At 36.5% G+C, this 24399-nt stretch overlaps 4 protein-coding genes across 4 annotated transcripts; 1 reads left to right on the forward strand and 3 right to left on the reverse strand.

Annotated features, from left to right (window-relative positions):
* Nucleotides 1-402: 402 nt before the first annotated feature.
* On the reverse strand, nt 403-1624 carry LOC146170439 (GPI alpha-1,4-mannosyltransferase I, catalytic subunit-like). The gene has a single exon (XM_083389269.1). It carries the CDS (start codon nt 1606-1608, stop codon nt 403-405), a length of 1206 nt encoding a protein of 401 aa, XP_083245395.1. The 5' UTR covers nt 1609-1624.
* LOC146170440 (uncharacterized) lies at nt 1494-1935 on the reverse strand. Its single transcript, XM_083389292.1, has one exon. The coding sequence runs from the start codon at nt 1904-1906 to the stop codon at nt 1643-1645; it is 264 nt and encodes an 87-aa protein (XP_083245418.1). The 5' UTR covers nt 1907-1935; the 3' UTR covers nt 1494-1642.
* Nucleotides 1935-4031, reverse strand: LOC146170441 (putative aminopeptidase NPEPL1). The gene has a single exon (XM_083389258.1). It carries the CDS (start codon nt 3988-3990, stop codon nt 2398-2400), a length of 1593 nt encoding a protein of 530 aa, XP_083245384.1. The 5' UTR covers nt 3991-4031; the 3' UTR covers nt 1935-2397.
* Nucleotides 4032-9057: 5026 nt separating this feature from the next.
* On the forward strand, nt 9058-23860 carry LOC146170442 (uncharacterized). Its single transcript, XM_083388703.1, has 8 exons — nt 9058-9149; nt 11886-12028; nt 15360-15471; nt 16086-16253; nt 16912-17013; nt 18590-18787; nt 22987-23126; nt 23762-23860. The coding sequence occupies exons 1-8, from the start codon at nt 9080-9082 to the stop codon at nt 23858-23860; spliced, it is 1032 nt and encodes a 343-aa protein (XP_083244829.1). The 5' UTR covers nt 9058-9079.
* Nucleotides 23861-24399: the final 539 nt, after the last annotated feature.

Below are 24399 nucleotides of genomic sequence, written 5' to 3' on the forward strand. Positions count from 1 at the left end.
TGATCAGTATTATAAAAAATTAAACTGCACAGCAACATGGGTATATATAAAAGATTTGGAATTTGCAGTCACCTGATTGCCAATGCATGTGCAATTCACTCTAGAAGTCTCCTTGAGAAAAAATGGCATAAGTTGTTGTTATTGAATCTTCTGGATTCAATTTGTTAATTTACGACAAATTTATAAATTATGTTACCAGAATGGACAACATGTTATTTGATCTCTTTGAAAAGCAATTAGAAGGACGGAAATTTGAACATGGTGCGCAAACAATTTTAGCGAGTATTATTTCACCAGGGCGAGTGCTGATTGGGAGACCCCACCTCCACTGGCCAACTAACCTTGATATAAATACTTAAAGTAACATTTTAAACGGTGAGGGATTAAAAGAGATTTTTATTTTTATTTTAAAAGAGATTTTTCGGTTTTGTCTACATAATATGAAAAAGAACAGTTTCTTAAACAGAGACAAATTATAAAACAGTTAATAATAAAAAACAAACATCCAGCAAACCAAACGTGGAGAAAACAATTTGTGCCCAAGAATTCAAGTTGCCCGGCAAATGCCAACCATAAGCCCTGGCCACAAAGCCACAGTAGAAAAACAAGACCACTGTTTTTAATGGGCACGTTAACTAGATCTTTTACCACAAGTGGCGCCAGAGATACATACCAGAGAAAATATTGCGACGTACAAATCTTATTGAACGTTACAAAGGCATAAGTGAGTAAAAACAAGCACAATTCTAGTTTGCGATAAAACATAACAGACAAAAAAATAATCACTAAAAACTGTACGATAAAACTAAAAGCTCCAAACAATGAGGATGGGTTTAGATAAAGCATGTAATAGTAGACTGAAAAATTGTGCCGGATGTCTTTTCGCCGAACATGATACAAGTATGTGTGCTCAAGAAAATCGTGCCCATACATCTGGTACATAGTGACAGTTAGGAATAAAAACGTAGCCACTGCTGAGATAAAAAAAATTAACTTTTTCCGTGAAAAGAGGCATTTGATTCCATTGATAACATGTCCCGTTAAAATGTTTTGTAATGCCTTCTTCAGACAATTACCATTTTGTGAGTCTAAATAAAGATAAATGGTCAGTGAATAGACAACAGGATAGATTTTAAGGTGAACAGCCAATCCAAACAAAACACCTGCCAGAGCTGTCAGGTTTTGTTTCAAAAAATGCAAGACAAACAGAACCAATAGTGACATCACAGACTCAGCGTTTCCACGGCATGACACAGCTGCTGTGATTGGATTAAACAACCAAAATCCAACTGCAAGTTTAACCAAATGAGGTGGAGTTTTAGCCGCAAGAATAAGCTGCATAAGTAGCGCCGAAGCTAGGTCACAGGCAATAAACAACACTTTACCCCAGCTATTGAACAAATAGATGTTTGGTGTTAAAATCCAAGCTAGGATCGGACTGTAGCGATAAGTTCCACGAAGGTATGGCGACAATCCAAGCGTGACAAACTCAGATGCGTCGGAGAAAACAAAGTAATCTACGTCGGTAAACTTTATCTCCATGTTAGAATCATGCCACTGCCCGTAGAAAAGTAAAAATATCCGGAGTAATAAAGCAGCAAGATACATGACTCTAATATCTGAGAAAAACCTTTGCAGATGCTTAGTCAGATGTACTTGGCTGTCCATCTTCAACATTTAAAGGAGCCTTTTTCTCTTTGTCTGTTCCCAATATGGATTGCTCCAAATCAGTCAAGTCCATTCCTTGTTGTTTCATAGCATTCTTAACACACGATTGGTACTTCTTGAAAATATCAGCGCACAAATCCTGCTTGTCGCCCTTCAGGTAATATTCACGGAACCAGTGATTGAAGCACTTGTCATATTCCCATTTCAACGGAGTACATTCGGGACCAATGCTGTTCATAATACTACAAACACTATTAGGTTGATCCTAAATTAGACAAAAATGAGTTATGTTAAATGCAATGGCTTTCACTGGATTACAATTTTCACTTGCAACAAAAAACATTACACTTATAAACTCGAAGGTTGAGATTTAGTTACATATATCATGTTTTTATGATAAACAAAACAGATAAACGATTGGTGGGTGCTGACTTGATCAAAAGGTATATTCACCCCATTTGACAAATAAAATGCTTTAAACCTTTTTTGTTACTAAAAGAGTACAAATGTTAACATATATATATATAAGTGTCTCTCTCTCTCTTGTTAAAAACATTCTATTAACTTAAATCATGTATTAAAGGATGCATTGCTGTAATTGAATTCGAGATAGTGCTTTTTCACTTTGCCTAAAACACATCATTTGGCAAATTTGGGTTACAGAAAAACAAATTGCGTTAGAGTTTAACTTTTAACAATTAAAATGGCTCGATTTGAAAATTTTCAAGTTCACGCATTACGAGGTCGCTTGCTTGACACACTGTTCTCGTCGCAAAAATCATCACCGCCACAATTACTGCTATCAAGACTTTTACATGGAGCAATCAGCTGCAAAAGCTTGTCGTCCGCGCAGTTTCCGAACATCGCAAGCAAGAGCGCAACTCCATAACCAGTCGCTCGCTCCCCACAATGCGCAGGCGAAGCCATGTCGATGTGGACCCAAATTCCCGGGAACCCGAATGCTCCTTGCAAGTGACTTCCGATGAAAAGTCCAGCGCACGACGACTGAGCATTGGAGCGGTCGGCAACTGAGTTTTTCATGTCAGCGACTGCAGAGTTGAACTCGGAGAAATGCAGCTCCGGGCAGTAGACAAGAGGGTGAGCCAAGTCACCACAAGATTTGCCGGCTGCAACCGTTGCTTTTTCCCATCTCTCGTTGTTGGAGAGAATCGCTGAGTGATATTTCCCCGTAGAAACTCCCTGAGCACCTGTGAGTGTCGCCATATCCACTATAAGATTCGCCTTCAGGTCTTTCGAAGCGTAAGCAACGCCATCTCCAAGAACCAGCCTCCCTTCTGCATCCGTGTTGTTGATTTCGACGGAACGACCTGAATACAGTATATGAATATCGTCGGGCCTTGTAGCGATCGGGCCCACAGCATTCTCGGCAAGACACAACACTGCATGTAAGTTCTGATTAAAACCTCGCTTCACAGCTGCACGAAATGCAGCCAACACAGCAGCGGCACCTCCACAGTCTCTCTTCATTCCAGGCATCGTGGTTTTGCCTTTAATACTGAGACCGCCTGTGTCGTACACAATGCCCTTTCCACACCAGGCGATGGTGTAAGACGCATCAGGGGGACGGTGACTTAACACGACCATAGCAGGAGGGTGTTCAGCAGCTTTACCGACTCCGTAGATCCCCCCGAATCCCCGTTCCCGTAATTCCTCACCCTGAATGACAAGAACCTCAATTCCGAGTTCTTCACCTACATCTTCAGCTTCTTTTACAAATGCGGTCGTGTTCATGATGTTACACGGCATGTCCACGATCTTCGCAGCCATCTGAACAGAATCAGCAGCATCTTGGAGACATTGTGCAATTTCCTCGGAGTTGCATTTTCGTTCGCCAACAATAACAAATTCGACGGATAAGGTCCGAGTCGATTTAGGCTTTCCTCCGTCTGTTCGCATCGAAAATAGCGGGTAAGACCTTGCAATGGCACAACCACTTGCAAAAACATCCGCCTCTTTGCAGACGACGACCACAACCTCATCTGTCTTCCCGTTAAGACAAACCCTTAGCAACTTGGGAATGTGGTAAGCGCACGACGGCATGTTGTGACGGCTTATTTTATCTGAAAAACCTCCAACAATTGCTCCGTTCATCCACAAAGCACAGGTGTCGGTGGGAGCAGGGTTCAGTGACTGAACGGCTTTCTTCCACACAGACTCGGATACTTTCGGTTCCAAATGAGCGGACACATCGCTCCAAGAAACACTTTTTAGACTTGAAGTTAATCCCAGGATTGCCACAGTGCAAGTTGACGGATCGCTCTTAAACGACTTTCCAACAAACTTAACTTCGGTCTTGGGCATGATTAAATTAGGCAGTTTCTGTATTCCAACTAAAAAATTTAACTTCCTATTTAAAAGTAAATGCTGAATGTTTTTTATGTTTTCATTGTAAACACACTAGATGCATGAACTCAATATTTGCACAAAAGTCAAAATATTATTTACATTTACGTAGTTGAAATAGCAAAATGCCTAGTTTGAAAAAGAGGTGGTGGGCTGGATATTTTACATTCAGCCGCACCTTAGGTCGCCAATCCCTGACCAAGGCTGTCGTCAATCCCTGACCAAGGCTACTAAACCAATATTTGCAATTATTTAGATGCACATTGCAATTGTAAGGTTGAAAATTGGTTCAGGCCTATAGGCACTTTAAAAAAAGGGAAAGTGTAACATGTTGTATAACACACATTGATTTGACAGTTCCTAAAAAAACTGCGTTGGATAATTTTTTTGCAAAAATATAACGTAAACATGTGTTTTGGCGTTGGTCCATAGAATTCAACCACTTTTTTTACATTAAAACTGAAATTGCAAGGAAGAAATAAATACGGGAGTATTAATACTTGACCCACCCAAACTCAAACCCCAACCCAAATAATGTTACCACTATTGTACAAACCCCGGGACGAAAATGTGGTAGGTTTGTAGACAAGCGCAGCCCACTGTGGAAAGTATGACAAGTGCACCCGCGAGTTTTTTTCAATTTTATAAAAGTGCATGCGGAAAAATATCTGAACTGCACCCCAAATATGTAAAATGCTTTTGCGCCATACGTTTCCCAGGCAATGTATGCAATACACAGTGCATCGGAAAACCCAAGGTGCACTTTTTTGACCTTTGTTGCACCCGGTCACCCGGATATTTTCGGCCGTGCAACCACGCAGGTTTTTTTTTCAAGGTTTGGTTTGGGTGACCGCTAAGTAGTTTTAAGAGACCGCAAGTGTTTCATTTAAACACCAAAAAGCTGCAAGTGCAAAACTTGGGAAACCGCTGGAGAAGTTTGGGGAACCGTTACGGTCCCCCAAAACACCTTAAAAAACACTGCACCCACGAGATCTCGTCGAAATCTGCCATACTTTCCAACAGTAAGCGCCGGTAATGATCGTTGTGCCCGCAATGAACAAAAAAACAACTAAAATACATTAAATTTTAAAGTTTGCCAAAAAATACGCTAAAGTTTTAGAGCTGCTAGTTAGAAACGAACAAATTTCCTGCTAAATTAATCGTGCACCATTTATTTTCTGCAAATTGCAGATGTTATCTATTTTTGGAAGAAGTCACATGTTTGAAGATGTCCGGTTGTAACCTGAACCGACAAGTTGTCTTACTTGTTGGCGGTTTACAAAAATTAAGTTGAAGAACCAACTTTTATCAAACGATTATTTAATTAAAGTACATTCCTAACATATTAGGATCAATACTTGATTTTTTTAGGAACCATTTTAAAATGATTTATTTTTGCCTATATTTTTTGTTACAGATTTTAGTGAAAAATAAACACAATATGGCGTTTATATATTTGCGGTTCATTTTGCAGAATCTACGGTTTGTTTTAAAAAGAATTTACGCAAATTTACATTTAAAAACACTTTTCCCTAGTCGGCTTAATTGAGAAGTGTGTATCTAATTCATTTAATTTCATGTAACCATTTAAAGGACCGGGCTCTTTGAAAATCACCAATAGGAATTTATTTGTTCGTTGATTATGTTTTGCAGCAAGTTCTTTTTTTTTTGCAGCAAGTTCAATTATAACTTATAATCTCTTTGGTTACTAGTGAATTTAGCTTATTTATTGTGTTTACTCCGACGTTTAGTAAATTTAGATTTGGAATACTAGCTAAAATTAGCTACCGCTAGATGATGATAATGAGACATTTAAACATATATTTAATCCTAAAGATTAAAATAACATTATAACTTTTATCGAGCTGTTCTTGCAGTACAGAGTACTGCGCAATCATTATAGAATGTAGAAACAATACCTAACGCCAATCAAACCTTCGGTAATGTATTTTATTAGTATTCACTACACTGCTATACAACTGTTAAAAGCATACGTTTTTAGGTTAAGCAAATATTTTTTTTATGTTTTTACTTTACAATTGTTTTTCGTAACAGACTGTCAAAAATAATGGATGACAAACTACTCGAACAATAACTTGGCTCCAATAAACTAATGATTTAATGAAATCCCAAGTCGCTAGTTATACTTGGTGTTAGATTTCTCTTTTTACTTCCAACGTGTTTTGCAAGTGGCGGGAAGGTTGTCTATACGTAACAATAGCCTTCGTTACGTATTTTCATTGTTACGTTTGCTGTTTTTTGTTTTCGACTAGTTATTTGGCCTGGTTTAGGACAGTGCTTTGCAAAGAAAGGCATATTTTGCTCAGTAAACGACAATTTGAATAGGTTATATAGAAAAATGTCGGATAATGGAAAATATGGTGAAGCAAGTTCTCGCCAACAGTTGCTGTCCAGTGACCGAAAAGAAAATAAGTTATTGCAGAATGAATACAAGGCATAAAGAGGAGTATCTTGAAAGGTGAAAAAAAAACGAGCATTTAGCAGCAAAAATTGCCCAGTTGGAACACGAACTGACTACAAAGCACGAAAAAGCTGAAGTTTCACAAGAGAAAATTTCAAAAACTGAGAATAAATTTCAAAAGCTGAGCAAAGCCAAGAAGATACGAGACAAAATGAGCTTAAAGGCAAAGGGACTTGACGCGAGATGGAAGATGCAGACGAGGATTATGTCAACACTTCTCGCTATAAAGAAGAACAAGATAAAAAAGAAAAAAAGTAAAAAAAGAAGAAAAAGAAAACGAAGAAGAAGAAAACGAAAAAGAAATAGAATACTTCCAAGGTATTATGTATTCAGCATTACGGGACACCTTATGCCAAGGGTCGGCAACCTACGGCACGCGGGCCAGATCCGCCGATGTAATTCATCCGGCCCGCCGCCTCTTTGACAAATTAGACACGAGTCCATTTCACATACTTTGTGACAATTCGAACTATGTAAGTGCAAAAATTCGCGCAAAATCATCATTCTACCTACGGTTTGTTTACGTTTTGATGCGGTGTTTTCACCTAGATCAGCGCTTCTTTACCGTTGCGCCGTGGAAGGCAGTCAAGTGCGTCAAGGAAAAACGGAAAACGTATTCAAAATATTGGACATATATTTTTTAACATTTTTTTTTATTTTCGGCGTTGTAATAAAAACTTGCAAGAAATTTAAAAAAATACTGGTATACCCTAAAAAACCGCGCTCGCTTCGCTCGCCACGTCTGCCATAACTTAAAAGGTTAAAAAACACTCAGCTAGATTAACTTTAGATGCTATCGCGTTCCCTCAAAGTAGTTTTATTACACTTTTCATTAGTAGTAGCCTATGACGACGTGCGAACTCGAATTTTAAACCAAACAAACGCTTTTTTTCGCGCTTTGCGCCAACACTTTACTGCCTCATTAAGTGTAATTAAACACGTCTATAGGTGCAAAAAATCTGAGGTTCGACTGATTCACAGTTGTTCTAACAAGAAAATAACACAATTCTTAGTTATCATTTTGTGCGGTCCGCAGAGATCTTTCCGAGTTTGGTTTTGGCCCGCGAAAGGTTGCCGACCCCTGCCTTGTGTCAACCTAGGTTGGGAGATCGAAAGGCTTTACGGTCCAAATTGTTGAGCTTCATAGTTCAGCACAAAGATGATATTCTGCCGTTTAAACAAATGCAGAGGAAGCCAATCCCCAGAAGCGGAGTTTGAAAAATTTTGCGACGACGTAAAAACAAACTTTTGGGAATTTGATTATACCAACTGTAACGACTGTTAATCAAGGGAAGACCAATGTTTTTTGTAATAGAAAATGGGTCTCCCTGTTAAACCTTATGTGTTATGTTCATATTGAAAAGACAAAGTGAATCGAGTGAAGCGCAATAAAATTCATTCAGATGTAATATAAGTTGGTAAAGCTTACATTGTTGATAGTTTCAGGTTATGCACGGCGTTTTTAGGCTGAAAAGATTCCCTTAAAGCGCAAACATACTATATGTATGAACGAGATTTGCAAACCGCGAAAAATCGCATTTACGTAGTTGAAAAAGTAAAAATGACAAAAATGGCCTCGTGCCCAGTTTAAAAAGAGGTGGAGGACGGATGATTTTGCGTTTTTTTTTCCGTTTCCTGGAATTTCCAGCATTCAATTATTCAATAGAAATATGCCGACAACGTCACTTTATATTGTTAAGCCATTTCAAGTGGGTTTCTGTGTTCAACACACAACACCAGTTCGGAAAAAATCGAACAAAGGCATAACGCTGGCATTAATATTTCACATTTCCACCGAGCGAAACGTCACAAACCAGCTTCTGTTGCGTCACAGAGCGCGCATCGATCGATCAAACGCAAGAAAAAGGCGATATATGATAAACGAGAGATAGGGGGAAGTACAGGGGGGCAGAGTGCAGAGGGACAACGAACGGTGCTCCCAAATTCAACGCTCTGTCAAATTAGATTAAACCGGTTAATATTAGGCTGTATAATTTAACCGGAAGTGTTTGGAGTGGTCGTTGTCAATTAGTTTGTGATTTCACAGATTTATTTTTATAAATTCTTTTAATGAAGGGATTGCGCAACAATTTTATGAAACAAAGCTATAAAAGGCGCGGTTCGTAAAACAATGTTGTATTGGACTTAAGCTTATACAGGCACTTGGTTTGTAGGCTAGTTGTTTATAGTTCTTTGTGTGAAATGCGATGTGACTGTTTGTGCTGATTTACAAGTAAGGTTTTAATCCCTCAACCCTCGTATAATGTTTAAAAACTGCTTTGAAACCTTTATTCCACAGAGAAGAAAGTTGCAAATTGGTGTGATAAGTGTCGACCAAGAACTGAGTATAAAATCAATATAAATACCTGGTATTTAGGTATTTTATAAAAACTACATTTACTAAACATATTCAGATCTTTACGATTTGCAATAGAAGAGATAACCGTTAGCGGTGACGTGCTTTATAACTTACAAAATTCTTAAAAACAAAGCATATAATATGTTGAGCCAAAATAATTTTTCGTTTTTAGACAATCGTCGTTTAAATTTTATTTATTTAAAAAAATGTTTTCAAAGAATGGATCCGGAGTCATTCTGCTCTTGTCTTTTCTCACAGTTTCTTTTATAAACAACAGTAAGTACATAAGAAGTTATACGTTTGTTTTTTAAATAAAAACTAACAAAAAGCTTAACAGTGGAAGGTTTTTGTTAAATAGTAGGCCTAGGAATATCAAACACATAGAGAATTATGTAATATTTTAAACGCTGCGAACATCTCTTCATTTATTTTCAACATATAAATAAAGATTAATTCGAAAGGTTCAAAATGTTGTATTTTTCTATATACGGGCTTCGAGATTCGTACCACGTATACCCGTATAGGTACAATAAAATAAGTTTTGTTTTTGAAGCAAAAGCTTGCAAAAAAAACGTTTTTGGAAAATAATGTTGTGTAATTTTGAGAACATATAGAAACTGTATTTTAAACATTTGTAAACCTAGTTTACATTGTTCCCAATTTGAGGTATTTGTTATTATTTGGACTCAGTGGTAAAATCAAGGCTCGCCAAAAAAGAATGTACCTTGTCATGTCCCCCTCACAATAATTGCTTTATGTGTTAGAATTCAAAGTAGTAGCAAAATTTTTGGTGTAGCACTACAAGTAAAAAAAGTACGTGCTGTGGAATTCCAAGCGCTTTTTACATGACATCAACGCACAAAGCTTAATCGCGTTAGGACCATGGTTGGGTGTCACCTGCCCGGTCATATCATGAATTATTAATCGCCTGTCGTATATCTCAAACATGTTCAGCTGCCCAGGGGAACCAAGGCGTAAATAATGAGGCCTGGAAATATGTAGCTGGCCACAGAATGTCACAACACTGTTTCAAGATACTTAGAAGCTAATGTGGAATATTATGCGTGGTCGGACGACCCCTTAGTCAAGGGTTTATAAACTGGGGCCGTAGACTAGTTTTAGGGTATCCATGAAGGCCTATATGAAATCTTGGTATATATTTAAAAACTGGAGAAAAAATAGTTTAATAAAAAAACATGGGCGTCTTCTTTTTGAATGTATTTAGAATCCATTTCAGTTTCACGTTTGTTAGTTCTAAAAAAACGTTTTTCTTAGTTCTACTGGTTTGATGACGTCAGTTTATGACGTCAACTTTCAAAGTTTCATGCCCACCCTGGTCCACGCTTACCAAACATTTTTGGGGGGTCCGGCATAAAAAAGTTTAAGAATCCCTGCCTTAGATGCTTTAAACCTTCATAGACCGACATTCTTTTCGTAAAATTTCGCGCAGTTACCCGGTATTTCATCAAAAAAATTGAAATTATTGTGCCATAACGAATTTGAATAAACTAAACAATTTTTAAGCTTTCATCAAGCTGTTTAAAGTCTCCCGGTGTATAATTGATGTATTTGCTGTTATTAAATGTCAGTAGCTTTCTGGGGGACATAACGAACTTATCCAAAGTAAAACAAACAAGTTTTTAAATCTGCTCCTTTCAAAAGGCTTTTGACAACAGTTTTATTTTTATATGTTTTCGTTATCTTTGGTCAGCAGGACTTCAGATAATAAAAGGCAAATAAACAGAAAAATGTATAGCAAAGACTAAAATGCCTAATATTTTGAAGAAACTTGCACAGTAAAACGCAAAATAAAAAAGCTACTTTAACACCGTATCTTGAAAATAACAAATGTTATCAGTCAAAAAAATACGAAAACACGGTAATTTGGCCACATTTATTATTCCGGGTTTACATTCAAAACCCAAAACAAATCCCTTTGTCAACGTCACAAAGGGTCGATAGGAAGCCCGATATAGACGGGAGCCTCATTGTTACGCAATAAGCACCTGCGCCGCGCCAATCGATTCTCATCAGGAACCTTATTATTTTAAGCGGAGAACGGCCACGATAAAAGAGCCGGCCTGGCCACTATTCGGCCAAGAAATCTGGCCGTTACGCAATAAAGCTGAATTTGTATGGAGCAGTTGTTTATATTAAGTGTCCTATACTTCACGCCTAATTTTTTTATGTCTGATGATAAGCAACATTTTGTACAGATACTGATATTTCGAACAAAAGTAGCGCGTTTCGATTTCAAATGACGTCATTACTCAGATTAAACCAACAAAACAAACAAAATTAAAACGCCTTTTTTCCGAGTTTCCAAACCAAAGTTGACATTACCGTTAAAAAGTTTAGTTTAATAGTAAATTATTAATTTACTAGGGTACACTATGCACGGATCTGTACCTTGATATTGAATTTCAAAACCAAAAAAGGTTTAATGCTCCGACTTCAGAAAGTCAGAAATCTCTAGGTGTACTATCAAGTAAGAAAGGTTAAGAAACACTGTTCCACAGTACAATATAGATACCCTACCTACTGCAATATAAATATATTTTAGATGAGTAAACTACACATTTAAACCAAATAATGTTAAAGTTATTGAAACCAGGCTTGAATAACATGTGCGCCTTTAACTACACGTAGACCGCCGTAAGGTTCAAAACCTCAGCAGGAATTTCTACACATGGCTTTTGTGACCTGTCCCTTTTATTGGTTGCGTTCCGCCTTTTATAAGTGATGCTTTGATTTATTTCTAGGTCACATTAACTGAAGAAAAGTGCGAATCGAAACGTCTTTATCGCCAAGATGTCGATTTACTCGCCCTTTTTGGCTTTGACATTTATTTTAAAGTTAACATTCGACTTATCGATAAATTTTACTTCATTTCATTAACTTGTCACTTCATAAAAAATATCGATATCGTGTGACCGATACTTTCTGCCCCGAGTATCGAGTAACACCACTTCCGGTGACGTTGTTAAACTGACCTACGTCATTTCCGCCCAGGTTGCCTTGGGAAACCGACCCCCGACCCCGAACTCGATCTTCCACAAAACGTCACCCAAGATAAGGGTGAAGAAGGGGCTTCCCCTACTGGGGCTGGGGACTCCCCAACGATTGGAAGTGGAGCGGCGGAAAGCGACGATCCGGTGAGTTGCGGAATTTGCGGATAAATTTGTGATAAATTGTGGAATTTCAGGTTAAATAACACATTTGTGGGTAAATTGTTGATTTGCGGATAAACTAAATGATAAATAGTGGATCGCGGACATATCAAGCCCTGACGAATTATCATTTGTTAAACTACAAAACTAGAACATTTAAAAAAATGTGTGTTGTGTCGAAGGATTTATTATCTTTCTGTATTCTCATTGACACCAAGTTGCGCAAAATTTTTGTCAAAGTTATTTTAAGTCAAATTCGTTTACACAATAAATAAAAAAATGCAGAGAGCTTTTTTAAATTGTCTTTCAGTTTAAACTATCCTGAAAATATATAGTTTTGACTTACACCAAACATTATTTACATTTTATTATATCTTCGTTGGAGCATGCCGACAGAATTAAACCAACAGATCTCGTTTATCGCATTAGATTCAGCTTAAACGTAGCTCATTTGTGTTGAACAAAACATTAAAAACAAATTAATGACAACGCCAAGGCATTAATGTAGTACTTTGTATAACAATTGGTTGTACAAGTCAATGTGTTCCTGATAGGTCGAAATTTTGCCAACATTTTAATTTTAGAGGCCAAAATTCACATTTCTGGGTCAAAAAAATAAAATCGTCCCAATCATTACAGTTGTTTTGAATATATACAAGGCTATACAGCAGTCCTAACGCACCACACAACACATTAAGCAGCCAAACAGGCTCCACAGTCGAGCGCAAGACTTTCATAATTAGGTTTCGCATCGATTCATGCTCCGGCCAACAGAAGGCCATTACCACGTGACAAATCGCTGCACCCCCAGCTCACTGTGTCGTCATAATACCGCGTTGATGCGTCAATAAGCGTGGGGGGGCAGCTGGTTGCCGCACGAACAGGGTGTTTGGTGAAGACGATGGTAATTACCGCAATCAATGCTTTAATTACGTTGGGATGTTTGCGAAAATGATATAACGCTCTTAATGTACGTTCGCTGTAAGTAGTGAGCAGTATTGTGGCACACACAGGTTTTCTGGAAGAAGTATCGAAATGCGCCTCCTAATAATAGCAATCAGCTGTTTAATTTATAAAGGTGTGCAAATAAAAATAACAGAAGACGATATAAAGACAAATTAAAATAAAATAAAACAAAATAAAAATGGAAGCTTATTGTAAGTCTATGTGGATTCACAATTAACATGCATTCGGTTGAAGAAATCATATTTATGCAAAGTAATGGAACACCACACAAACGCAAATCATGATCGGGGGGTAATTCAAGTAGTCTAAAGCCGTCATTAACCTAAAGTGAAGGGATTTCAAAACATCGCGCGTCGATTATGACGTGACTTTGGGATTAAAGTTATTGTTTTAACTCAGATTCTTCTTCCGTCGAATAAATCGCCACAACCACCCACTAAAAAAAGACCTTGGTTTGTAAATGTTAAAACAGGCTTTAAGGGTTATTAGGTGTTGGTCCTATTTAGGTCTTATACCGAGCTATGTTTTATTCCAACGTTGATGTGTCGGTCTAATGACCGTAGATTAATTTAAAAGTATTGAATAAATATCACACACAGGTTTTACGGGTTGGCTTTGGTGACCTACGAGAATTTATTTTGGTAAGTTTGTAAAAATAGAATTATCTGCAGTAAAAATTAAAGTATAGGACATTTTTTTAAAAAAACGCATACTTTAAAAAAAGCACGGAGCCCAAATATTAACTATAAAAAATAGTCCAAAAAACAAAATTAACATGATCGTATGTTCTGTCTGTAAACATTTCTAAACCTATAGGTGCGCACACCGTCAGTAAAATAACGTATGAAAATTTACTGGGTCTGACTGAAAATATTTATTACCACTGTAAGCAGAAATTCATAAACACATCAGACGATTATTTAAAGAATAAAAAAGTTGCAAATGCCACAGGGGACACGGCTTACATTGTTTGTTTGTTGTAGTTCGTTAAAAAATACAAAAGCTAAATTCCATACTACTCAACGTAAACTATTTTTAACGCATACATTGTTTTGTTAAAGTTCGTTTAAATTGTTAAAGCTAAATTGTAGACGCCTCAACGCGAATTAACTTTTCGCAAACACCAACGGCGAGAAATGTATGTACGAATGCTTATTGATCTTTATATACTTGCGGGCTTGTACGACATTTATGCATTATTCAATCGTGGCATGGCTTCTGTGATGTGGCCTTATTTTCCTTAACCGTAATTGAATAATGTATAAATGTCACACAAGTGAAATATCAGCCTGCAGAGCAGACATTCGTGCAATACTATGTTTAACACTATAGAAGTTGCATGCATATCAAAGCCCATACAGAGGAAGGTAACTTTTTGTGGACGTTTCAAATATCTCTTTATTCATTTTCAACCTATACATGAACGTTAGAAACGTACCTACTTCTGTAATTCCTTTGATATTCTTACTACGCCTAACTTAAACCTCTGACTATTATGCTCCACAGCAGTAGATGTTTTTTCCATAAATAATTCACCACGAAAGTTCGAATATGATTAAGCTTGGACGCCACTAACTAACCATTAAAAAAAGACCTGTGCATGCCGTGTCAAAATAGTTTCTACAAAGATTTAAAAACTTACTTTTTCTCACAATAATCGTTACATGTGTTTATGGATGTTGTCGGATGCAAATTCCAAAATAGTTTTTTTAGGAAATTTCAAACTGGACGAAATCTTCATGAACCTCACTTTAATACTTGTTAAATTCCTATTAATTTTAGCTTCGTTTATCATTTCCAACTAAATCCTAATACCCCGAAAGTAGTTATCATTGAACTTAATTTAAATAATTTTGCCTATTTAACTCTAGTAATGACGTCACTTAATATCGAATCGCGATACTGTTTGGTCAAAATATTGGGTATCGGAATTAAATATTAAGTATCGGACAACTTTTGTGTCTTAAAGGGAGATTATCAAACCATTCACTCAGTTATCAAACCATTTCTTCGCAGGCGTTGGAATGCATGATAACTGTGATGGTAACTAGGGTTTTCTCAGTCTACAAACATTACTAATTTTGTACAAAATTCATTTGTTTGATTTTTAAGATATGGATGCATTTTGAAGAAGCGCTAGTATCTGACGATTTCCTCAGTATTACCAAACCTTCTATTCGCAGGCGTTGGAATACATCCTTGATATGATAACTGTGATGGCATCTAGGGTTTTCTCAGTTTACAAACATTACTAATTTTGCAGAAATATCTACATTTTTAAATATAAAAGCATTCAGAGGAAGTACTACAACCACAACATTCCCTCAGTTATCAAACCTTCTATTCGCAGGCGTTGGAATGCATCCTTGACATGATAACTGTGATGGCATCCGGGGATGAGGGTGACCTCTCTGACTCTTGTAAGCTTATGCTGGGAGGAATGCAGGAGACTTTGCAGGGAGGTGAGATTAAACTTATCAACAATCACAACTTGTACACTAAGATGCCTCAGCAGTTCGTAGTTTTAGGAGGTCGTGAGTTCGAACCTCACTGCAGGCTAGTTGTTGTTTTTTAGCTTGCCCTGCTTGCATCATTGATCGACAGAATAGGTAAATCTGCGATAGCTTCCGATGTACTAACGATACGTAAGCCGCAATCCTTGGTCTAAAAGCAGATTCAAGGGGGCTAGATAATGGTTGTTAACACAAATATGTGTGTCTTTCATTGACTTAAAATAGTACTGTAGATTCCCTTAAATGTGGTTGCTTATACTGACAGAATGTAGCAAGCATTGGTCTCTGTAACTCAGTCGGCAGAGCGATGGTCCTGGTATGGCCGAGGTCGTTAGTTCGAACCTCACCACATGTAGGCTAGTTTTACAAGTAGGATGCATCACGCAACAGTGCTATGGTTGTTTCTTGACTTACCTGAGAGTCTGTGTATTTCAGTTGGCAGAGCGACGGTGCGGAGATATTTGAATAGCCATTAACTTGGATATTTTAAACAAACTTTGGGGATGAAATTTTCATAATCTTTCAAGTTTGTAATACGTTTTATAAAGTTACCGCATTTTTAGCTCAAACTGCCAGCACCTCGGCTCCCAGCACACAGGCGACCTTGGCTGACCTTCAGTCGCAGCTCCATGTCCTTACCGTGTCACGTGACAGCAAACTCCCGGATGTGGACGGTGACGACATTAATTCGGATGAGGAGAGCGACTTGCTGGCAATGAAGAGAGAAGAAGGTATAGTTTAAATTACACCCTAGAATAAGACTTTTACAATATACTAACTGCATTGTAAGTTTGTTTTTTTTTCCCCTTAAAGGGCATAAGTGTTTTGAATTTGAAGTTTTTTGGATTGCAACTTATTGTAATATATGTCTGGCGTATGTCTTTTAATTTATCTTTATATTATAAATTGCTTTCGTAAGTTTTATTAAGTTTAAACTTGAAACAGCTTTTTGCGACTTATTATTTATCGCTTTAATAGTTCCTTAGGACTCATTTTGCAGCAATTTAATTTTACAAAAAATGGCATCTTTTTCAAACAATTACCGGTATTTTGGCATTATATAGATGGGTGCACTATGCACGGATCTGTAATGTAGCTTTGATAAATAATGAATTGCAAAGCCCAAAAAGATCGAGTAAATCGATATCATCTTGAAAAGACGTTTCAATACAAGCTCACATCATCATGAGTTGAATCGACAGCACCGTCAATGTGATTTCATGATGTCGATCAGCCCGAACTAAGCTTTGCAATTCATCATCAAGTTATATCCATGGATATGAACTTAAGGCTAGGTTTTTAAAAAATTATGTTAATAAAGGTTTGCAAAAGGTAAATTGTAGACAAAATTAACCAGATGGGGGTAAAATAAATACCCTTGCCGCTCAGGACATGCAGTTGGCAACGACGCCAGTGGTCCGGATCAATCGAGCAGCGTGGAAATTAAAAGTGACAAGGTCCAAGTTAAACAAGACAAGCAGAGTGCAATAGGTAAAACTTTGTGATGACTCATTAGGTAAAACTTTGTGATGACTCATTGGCAAAAGCTGGCGTGGCGTGGTTGAAGTCAGTACGGGGAGTAGAGCATCCAGGATTTTATCCAGATTAACTATATTTTCAAAGATCACGGCACAAATAGAACAAATGATCTAAAAAAGTTTGGGTGAGGGTGGGTCAAGTAATATTATGTTTATTATTAATAATAACTTGACCCACCCTCAACCAAACGCTAACCCCAACCCAAACAATATGTGTTGTGGTATGCGGCATTTGAAGAAAAATTTTTTTTATTAATTTTCACGTACAATAGTGAAAGAGCGCCAAAATTTGTCTCTGTTATCTGTCTGAAAATAAAACTATAAAAAACGTGTTCATGTTATCTGAAAAAAATCGAAATTATGTTTTCAGGCTATTTTAGCCATGTGTTTTTCGCTAGTATGGGCAGTGTTTTTTTTTAAACAATTTTCCAACATCACAAATAAAACAAGTATTCTAACCACGATCTGTTCTCGACTATAAAGTTTAATCCAATTGAACAAAGTGCGAAAAGGCGTTAAACAGCAAAACCCTGACAAGATATTTGGTTAGCATAATACTAGGGTTAAAAGTAGAATACTTTTCTTAGCGAGACGCGTGGAATTTTTTTAGAGATGACGTCACAAAGTTACGTCACAGCAAAAACCCCTAAACAAGTAGCCCATTGGAAACCTGAGGTTACTGAAATCTTGGTTTAAATATACTTAAGGAGATGTCAGGGCGGCTAAAATAAAATAAACAAACATATTTTTACGGCGTAACTGTAAAGTTATTTTACCAGAAAACCGTTCCGGCTTTCTTTTACCCTTGCATAAAATTGACAAGATATGCATTTGCTTGAAGACCTACAGCCTATTTTCCGTATTAATCAATAGATTCAGCAATCTAAACCAAAGTTCAGGGGTGTTTGTTTTATGGTATTGTTGATCATCAATCGACTATGTGTCGCTTGTTGTGACGTAATACACTCTTTAAAGTCGATTCTTTATCGATTGTCTTCCGATTGAACATTAATCGATGAGGAATGTCTAGCTCACCAAAATTGGTAAACATGATAGGTTTCCGATTAAAATGCAATTCCTCAACAGTTTGCAATCAAGTATTGTATTATTAAACCTTTTAAAACTGAAGTATAGGATAAGATTAATCCCCATAACAGAGGTCAAAAATGATCGCATGAGAGATGAAGTCACAAGTTACGTCATACGGGGCGTGTAGCGTGCACCACTAGCACCACTGCTCTATAGTCCGAAGGAGGGTTAAGACGTTTTTGTTGCATTTAAAATACATTTTTTTTAAATAAAAAATATAACCTAAATTGCTAATCATCACGGGATTTTAGTATAATATAGCAATAGGGGTGGTAGAAAAAACATTTTAAGCAATAAAAGGAAGTATAAATTTATTTTTAGAATAAAACAACGCATAAGTCCCAAACAATGAAACAGTCGTTTGACCAACTCCGCACTTACTATAATATGTTTAAAGTAAAAACAAAACTTCCGAAAAATAGCTCAAAAGTAATTTGCAGCTGACAACAAACCGAGCGATGACGTGACAAGTGAGATCGAGTCTCCTTTTGTGACGTCACTGAAGGACGCTGCGGACGACTACCTTGTGATCCCGATGAAGTATCTGAAGAAGCAACTCGCTTCCGGTGGTCAGCTGTCAATCAACGAGCAACCGGAAGTAGAAAGGTCGAGACAGGAAGTGACGAAAGAAAGTCGAGGTGAGGAGAAATGTGATTTTTAAAGTTCCGCGATAAAGCAAAGTCGGTTTCTTTTGTAAGAGTTAGTTAAATAGAGCATATTGGTTTGAGGTTGCAGTTAAACGGAGATTAAAGCCCATACAAAAGTAAATTGCATTTTGAACGTTCTGAATTGAAATAAGTGAAGAGATGTCTAAACGCTCAAAATGCCACCAACTTTTGTACGGGCTTTGATATTCATTCTACGTCTCACTACAACCTCCTGCCATTGTGCTCCGAAATGCTTTTTAAACCTCGTGATTTAGATTAAGGATGTGCGATATTTGACATTCTATTCCGATAACCGATATTTTTTGACAAAAAGCAACGACACCCGATAGCAAATGACGTCATTACTAGGCTCAAACAAGCAAAGTAAACCAATTTAAACGTTCAAAGGTTATTTTCGAGGTTGCTAGTCAAAAATATGCTTTAGCCTTAAATTGTCACTTCAAGTTGCGAATTCGTTTTGTCCCAAATGTCAACGAAAAAAATAAGTACGAGGAACAAAAAAAATCCGATACCACAAAAACAACTGATAAATACTTTGTAATTACGCGTTTATGCAATCGGTTGTGCAAAAGCTTGTCAAGAATACAACACAATTTGTCGTTATACAATGCCACCTGATTCCTCTATTCAGAATTAGACAAATACGGCCATTTACAAAGATATGTAATAATTATCTTAAACAATAAGCAAAAAAAAAAACCTAAAAATAACGTGACCTAAGACGTGTGGTCACGTGACCAAGCTGTATCAAGACAAGGTCACTTCGGTTGAGCTTTGAATGTCGATGGTTCATATTAGCAGCTCTACAACCCAGTGGGACCCGGGTAATTGTTAGATTGAGGTCGTCCATACCAAGCATCGATCCCATATCAGCAAGTTGTGAATAATTCATCGCGGATCTGTTAACGCTCCCACATTAATCCCCACTCTCAGGTCAACGCCTTCTGCTGCTGGACGATGAGGGATTTAACGTTTGAAAAGCGTCCATGTAATTTACGCGGCATCGGAATTTACATAGCCGTTAGAAATCCGCTAACCTTAATTTTTAGGCGATTTTGCAATATTTTTCAACTCTTGGCAAGTATCTTAAAGTTTTTATCTTTGTTTTTCCTAAAGAACAGAACCGGTATAAAAAATGCTTTGAAAGTATAAAGAATATTGCTTGAAATGAAAGAAATAATTGTACTTAAAAACGTGATTCTGGATAATATGAAGATTGTACAAAAGATTATTAATTTGTACCAAAGATTGTGGTTAATCAACTCGATTTAAGATTGCAAAAATATTAATTTTTAAAAGTTCTAAAGGCGATTTCACTTTCATTTTCGCACCATTCGGTTCATGGTTGGTGAAATCGTCTTATCGAAATCTAATCAAGTCTTCTCGTGCGCTTAAATTGTTTTTAAAGTAATGTTTTTTGGTGTAATTCCTCGTATACAACATCACATGGATTAGATTCGTAACCGTGAAAACAAATGTTAAAAAGGCATGATAAAATACAATATAGCCGCAATACCGGTGTAATCTTGATCAAATATTGGCTGATATGAATATTAAATGAACTACAGAGTGCTATGCAGTATAGGCGCAAATTTTTTTTAAAAATAATAAAATCTGCTGATTTTAATTTAAATCAGTGTTAAAATAATAATGTATCAGGCTTAGAAAAATATAAGTTTTCACTTATCAACTAAAATTGCCAATTTTTAAAACAACTAAGATTTTTTTTTGTTAAAATAAGATGACACAAGCCACTAATTGCATAAGAGCGGTGCATTAATTTGTTGAGGTTAGATTAAAACTAAATCACGTTATGGATTCACTTGTTGATTGCTTTGCGTGAAATCAAACGAGAGGTTTATTGGAACGCTAAATCCTTTCACGGTATTTTTAGTAATTATGATTCGAAAAATCGATTTGATTTTGGGATGGACAAAGATGAGCAATGTGTATTGTGTATCGTTTACGTGTTGACAAAATGATTGTTTGGGTCAATTAAATAATTTCACGTGCTTTTAAAACAAATATACTTTTTCTCTTTGACGTTACGAATCAAACGTTTGGTTAAAACGGTTATCTTTACGGACAAAAGCTACAGAGCATGCGTCCATATGTCTAGGATTAGAGCAGTACTTCAAAACATTTTATGCGCCGCGGTCTATGAAGTCATATTATAAACATCAAATTCCAGTTTAACTTGTTATACGCCATTAAAAAATGTTATCTTTGGGGATGAGGCCAACGTTTTGAAATTATGACTTACAAAAAAAACTTAAAAATTATTTAAAGTAAACGATTTGGAGCACAGTTTAGACTTCACGAACCACAAAATAAACCTTTATTAAGCGCATTTTTAAGTTAACGCAGGGCCTATAATATTTTTTTACTTGACTAAAATTTCAACTTGATTTATTCGTTATTCGTTGCAAACTACAAAGTAGTTTGAAGTGTCACGTTACGACTTGACTTGGATAAATTAGGGTTTTGACTTGTGCTGCCCTATTTTTGCAAAAACAATAAACTCAAAATATTTGCATAATATTGAAATCTTCGTTTACCAAAAAATAGTGCGTGAAATCAGTGTAAAAATCACGTAATGATATGGGGCAGGCAGTAAATGCTAGACACTCGTTTCAGCATTTAGTTTGGGCGACCAAATCGTATTGCCTTGACCGCTTCCGATCAATAGCGCCCTTAACGTTAGACAGCTGAGGGCATAAATCAAGTATTGAAGTGGGGGCAGCATTAAGGTCTTAAATGATTCATGAGGATTAGAGACCAACAAGAATGCTATATATTGCTTTTATAATTGCTGCTTGATCTTTTTGGATCAGGGAAATTGCGACCTGCTTAACATTTTATTGTGATCCGCGTCAAAATTTTGTTAAATTTTGCAGCAAAGCATGAAAAACACGTTTATTTTAAATGCCTTGGATATCATTGTTATGTAGAGTTATATTCAACATTTCTCATTTAGCATTATAACGATGAAACAAGGTTTATTTAAAACTATACATTATAACTAGGGTTGGAAAATTTATAGCCTACTGCTGGACGCCTGAAATAACATGTTACAAATATCGTTAGTTGAAAACAACTTGTAAAAAAAGAAAAAAGTTAAATCGTGTTTAATTACATTTAAGGAGGCATTAAAGTGTTGGCGCAAAGCGCAAAATAACGTTTGTTTGGTTTAAAATTCGAGTTCACACGCTGTCATCCATACTAATAATAAAATGTAAACAAAAGTACTTTGAGGAACGCGATGACCTTAATAGTTAGTCGAGTTCAGTTTTTATTAACCTTTTTGTGGCATGGCTTGTAAGTCAGGGCGCACCTGGCAAGCGAAGTAAGCGTGATTTTGTTTGGTGTACCTGCATTTTCTAAATTGCTTGCAAGTTTTTATTACATTGCCGAAAAAAAAAGTTTAAAAAATATTTGCCCAATATTTTTTAATGCGTTTTTCGTTTGTCCGCGACGTACTTGGCAGCTTTTCGCGGCGCAACGGTAAAGAAACGCAGATCTAGTTTAAAAGACACCATCAAAACGTAAATAAACCGGTGAGATACTTAACACTTATACGTAAACAAAATAAAGATCATTCGCGCAAAGCGTGAAAATTTTTCGCACTTACGTAGTTAAAATAGTCAAAAGTATTTAAAATGGATTCGTGTCTAGTTTGTCAAAAAGGCGGCGGGCCGGATGAATTACATTGGAGGGCCCGATCTTCCCGCGCGCCGTAGGTTGCCGACCCCTGGTATAAGCCAATATTTTAATTAAAAATAAGCCAATATTTTAATTAAAATGTCGTTCCTTAATTTTTTCAAAAGGTTGAAAAAAATAGGGAGGCCATTGATTTCTCAAAATTTTCGAAGGGGCCACGGTGTAAAAAAGGTTGGGAGCCCCTGCTATAAACTAACAAGACAAAAAAATCTTAAATATTTTAATCTGTAGAAATAAGTTACAGTTTCAAATTTAATTTAACCTGTTTTAATAAAATTAGTTGCCAAAAACTCAAAATGCGTTAACATTGGATTTTAGATTTTTTAGCATATATACCAAGTATAATGGTTGCTAAACATATTTTTAATAACGGTCGACAAATAACCAATATTCTGACTTTTAAGCGTTGACACCTAAGTCTCGGGATTTAGTTAATTTTCCTTTTTCAGCAGACACCGGTGCCAAATCCGATACGATGGATTCGGTTGAAGACTCTCTCGACACGGATCAAAGCTCGTCGAAACAATACGAGTGGAATAATCCGGGCCTACAGAGTGACGAAAGACAAACCGAGGACATTTTTAACGAGGTGAGAAAATTGATTAAACAAAATCATTTACAGCAGCTTTTTGCTTGTTTTGAACACCTAAGTTCAACTTTTTTTTTATATTATACCTAAATCAAATATTTTTAAAATAAAAAACAACGGTATTTCTCTCTTGAAATGCTTGCAATTTGTTATCTCTCACAGTTTCACATCTCGAAAGTACACTGTGGATCAATGAGCCAAGGCGAAATTCAAATTTAAAAAATGTTTCTTTTTATGAGGTCGTAAGAATATTAAAGCCAATACAAAAGTTGGTATAGCATTTTTAACATTTCGAATAACTCTTTATTCATTTTCAACATCAGACATTAGTTGTTGAAAAAAATAAATGAAGAGTTATTCGAAACGTTCAAAATGCTACACACCTCTGTATAGGCTTTGATATTTTTACTACATCTAACTACAATCTCCAACCATTATCTTAATTATTCGAAACGTTCAAAATGCTACACCTACTTCTGGATATGTTTTGATATTAATACTACGTCTAACTACAACCTCCACCCATTATGCTTTTTTTATATTAAAGTATGTTTTCGTTTGCCCGCAGCGCACCTGTCAACCTTCCATAGCGCACCGGTTAAGAAGCGCTGCTTTAACTATTGTTTTCCACACAGGAACGCTTTGATGCCTTATACCGGGTTGAAACCGATCTTATTCATCTCAAGGAAGATTTGAATCATTTGAAGCTGTCCCAGAGAAGCAGAGTGTTGTGAAAGATGTTTCTTCGGCCGACTCTTGTGCTGTTGGCTTTCCTTATCCTTGTACAAATATCGAATGAACTTGAGATTAAGCATTTTGTCGCTGCATTTGTAAATATTTTCCCGCTTCGTGTAAAGTGTGGGTGTGAATCTGCTGAGAAATCGTAAAACTGCACAAAAGACAACTTGAATGATGTTATAATCGTGTTATTTTACGAGATTACTGCAATGTTTTGAAGAATATAGGAACATTTTTAGTCCTGTTTTGGTAAATTAAAGCACGACTGAACTAACTAAATTTTATTAAAAGAAATTTGTCTTTTAACAGTTTGCAGTTCTCAGATTAAACGGCTTAAATCAATATAATTAAAGGCATCGGTGTTTTTGGTAGGTTTACGTCGTCTTGCTCGAGTCAATAGTCCGAGTTTAAATCCTTAAAACTACTCGAGCAGCCCTTGTCACTATTTACTTGAATGAGTCTGAAATATTCTAATGCCTGAAAATACTGAAGACCTAACAACAATAATTTAGCAAATGCTAGCATTTGATAATTC

This window comes from Ascidiella aspersa, chromosome 1 (genome assembly GCF_963924565.1).
Source record: "Ascidiella aspersa chromosome 1, kaAscAspe10.2, whole genome shotgun sequence".
NCBI lineage: Eukaryota > Metazoa > Chordata > Ascidiacea > Phlebobranchia > Ascidiidae > Ascidiella > Ascidiella aspersa.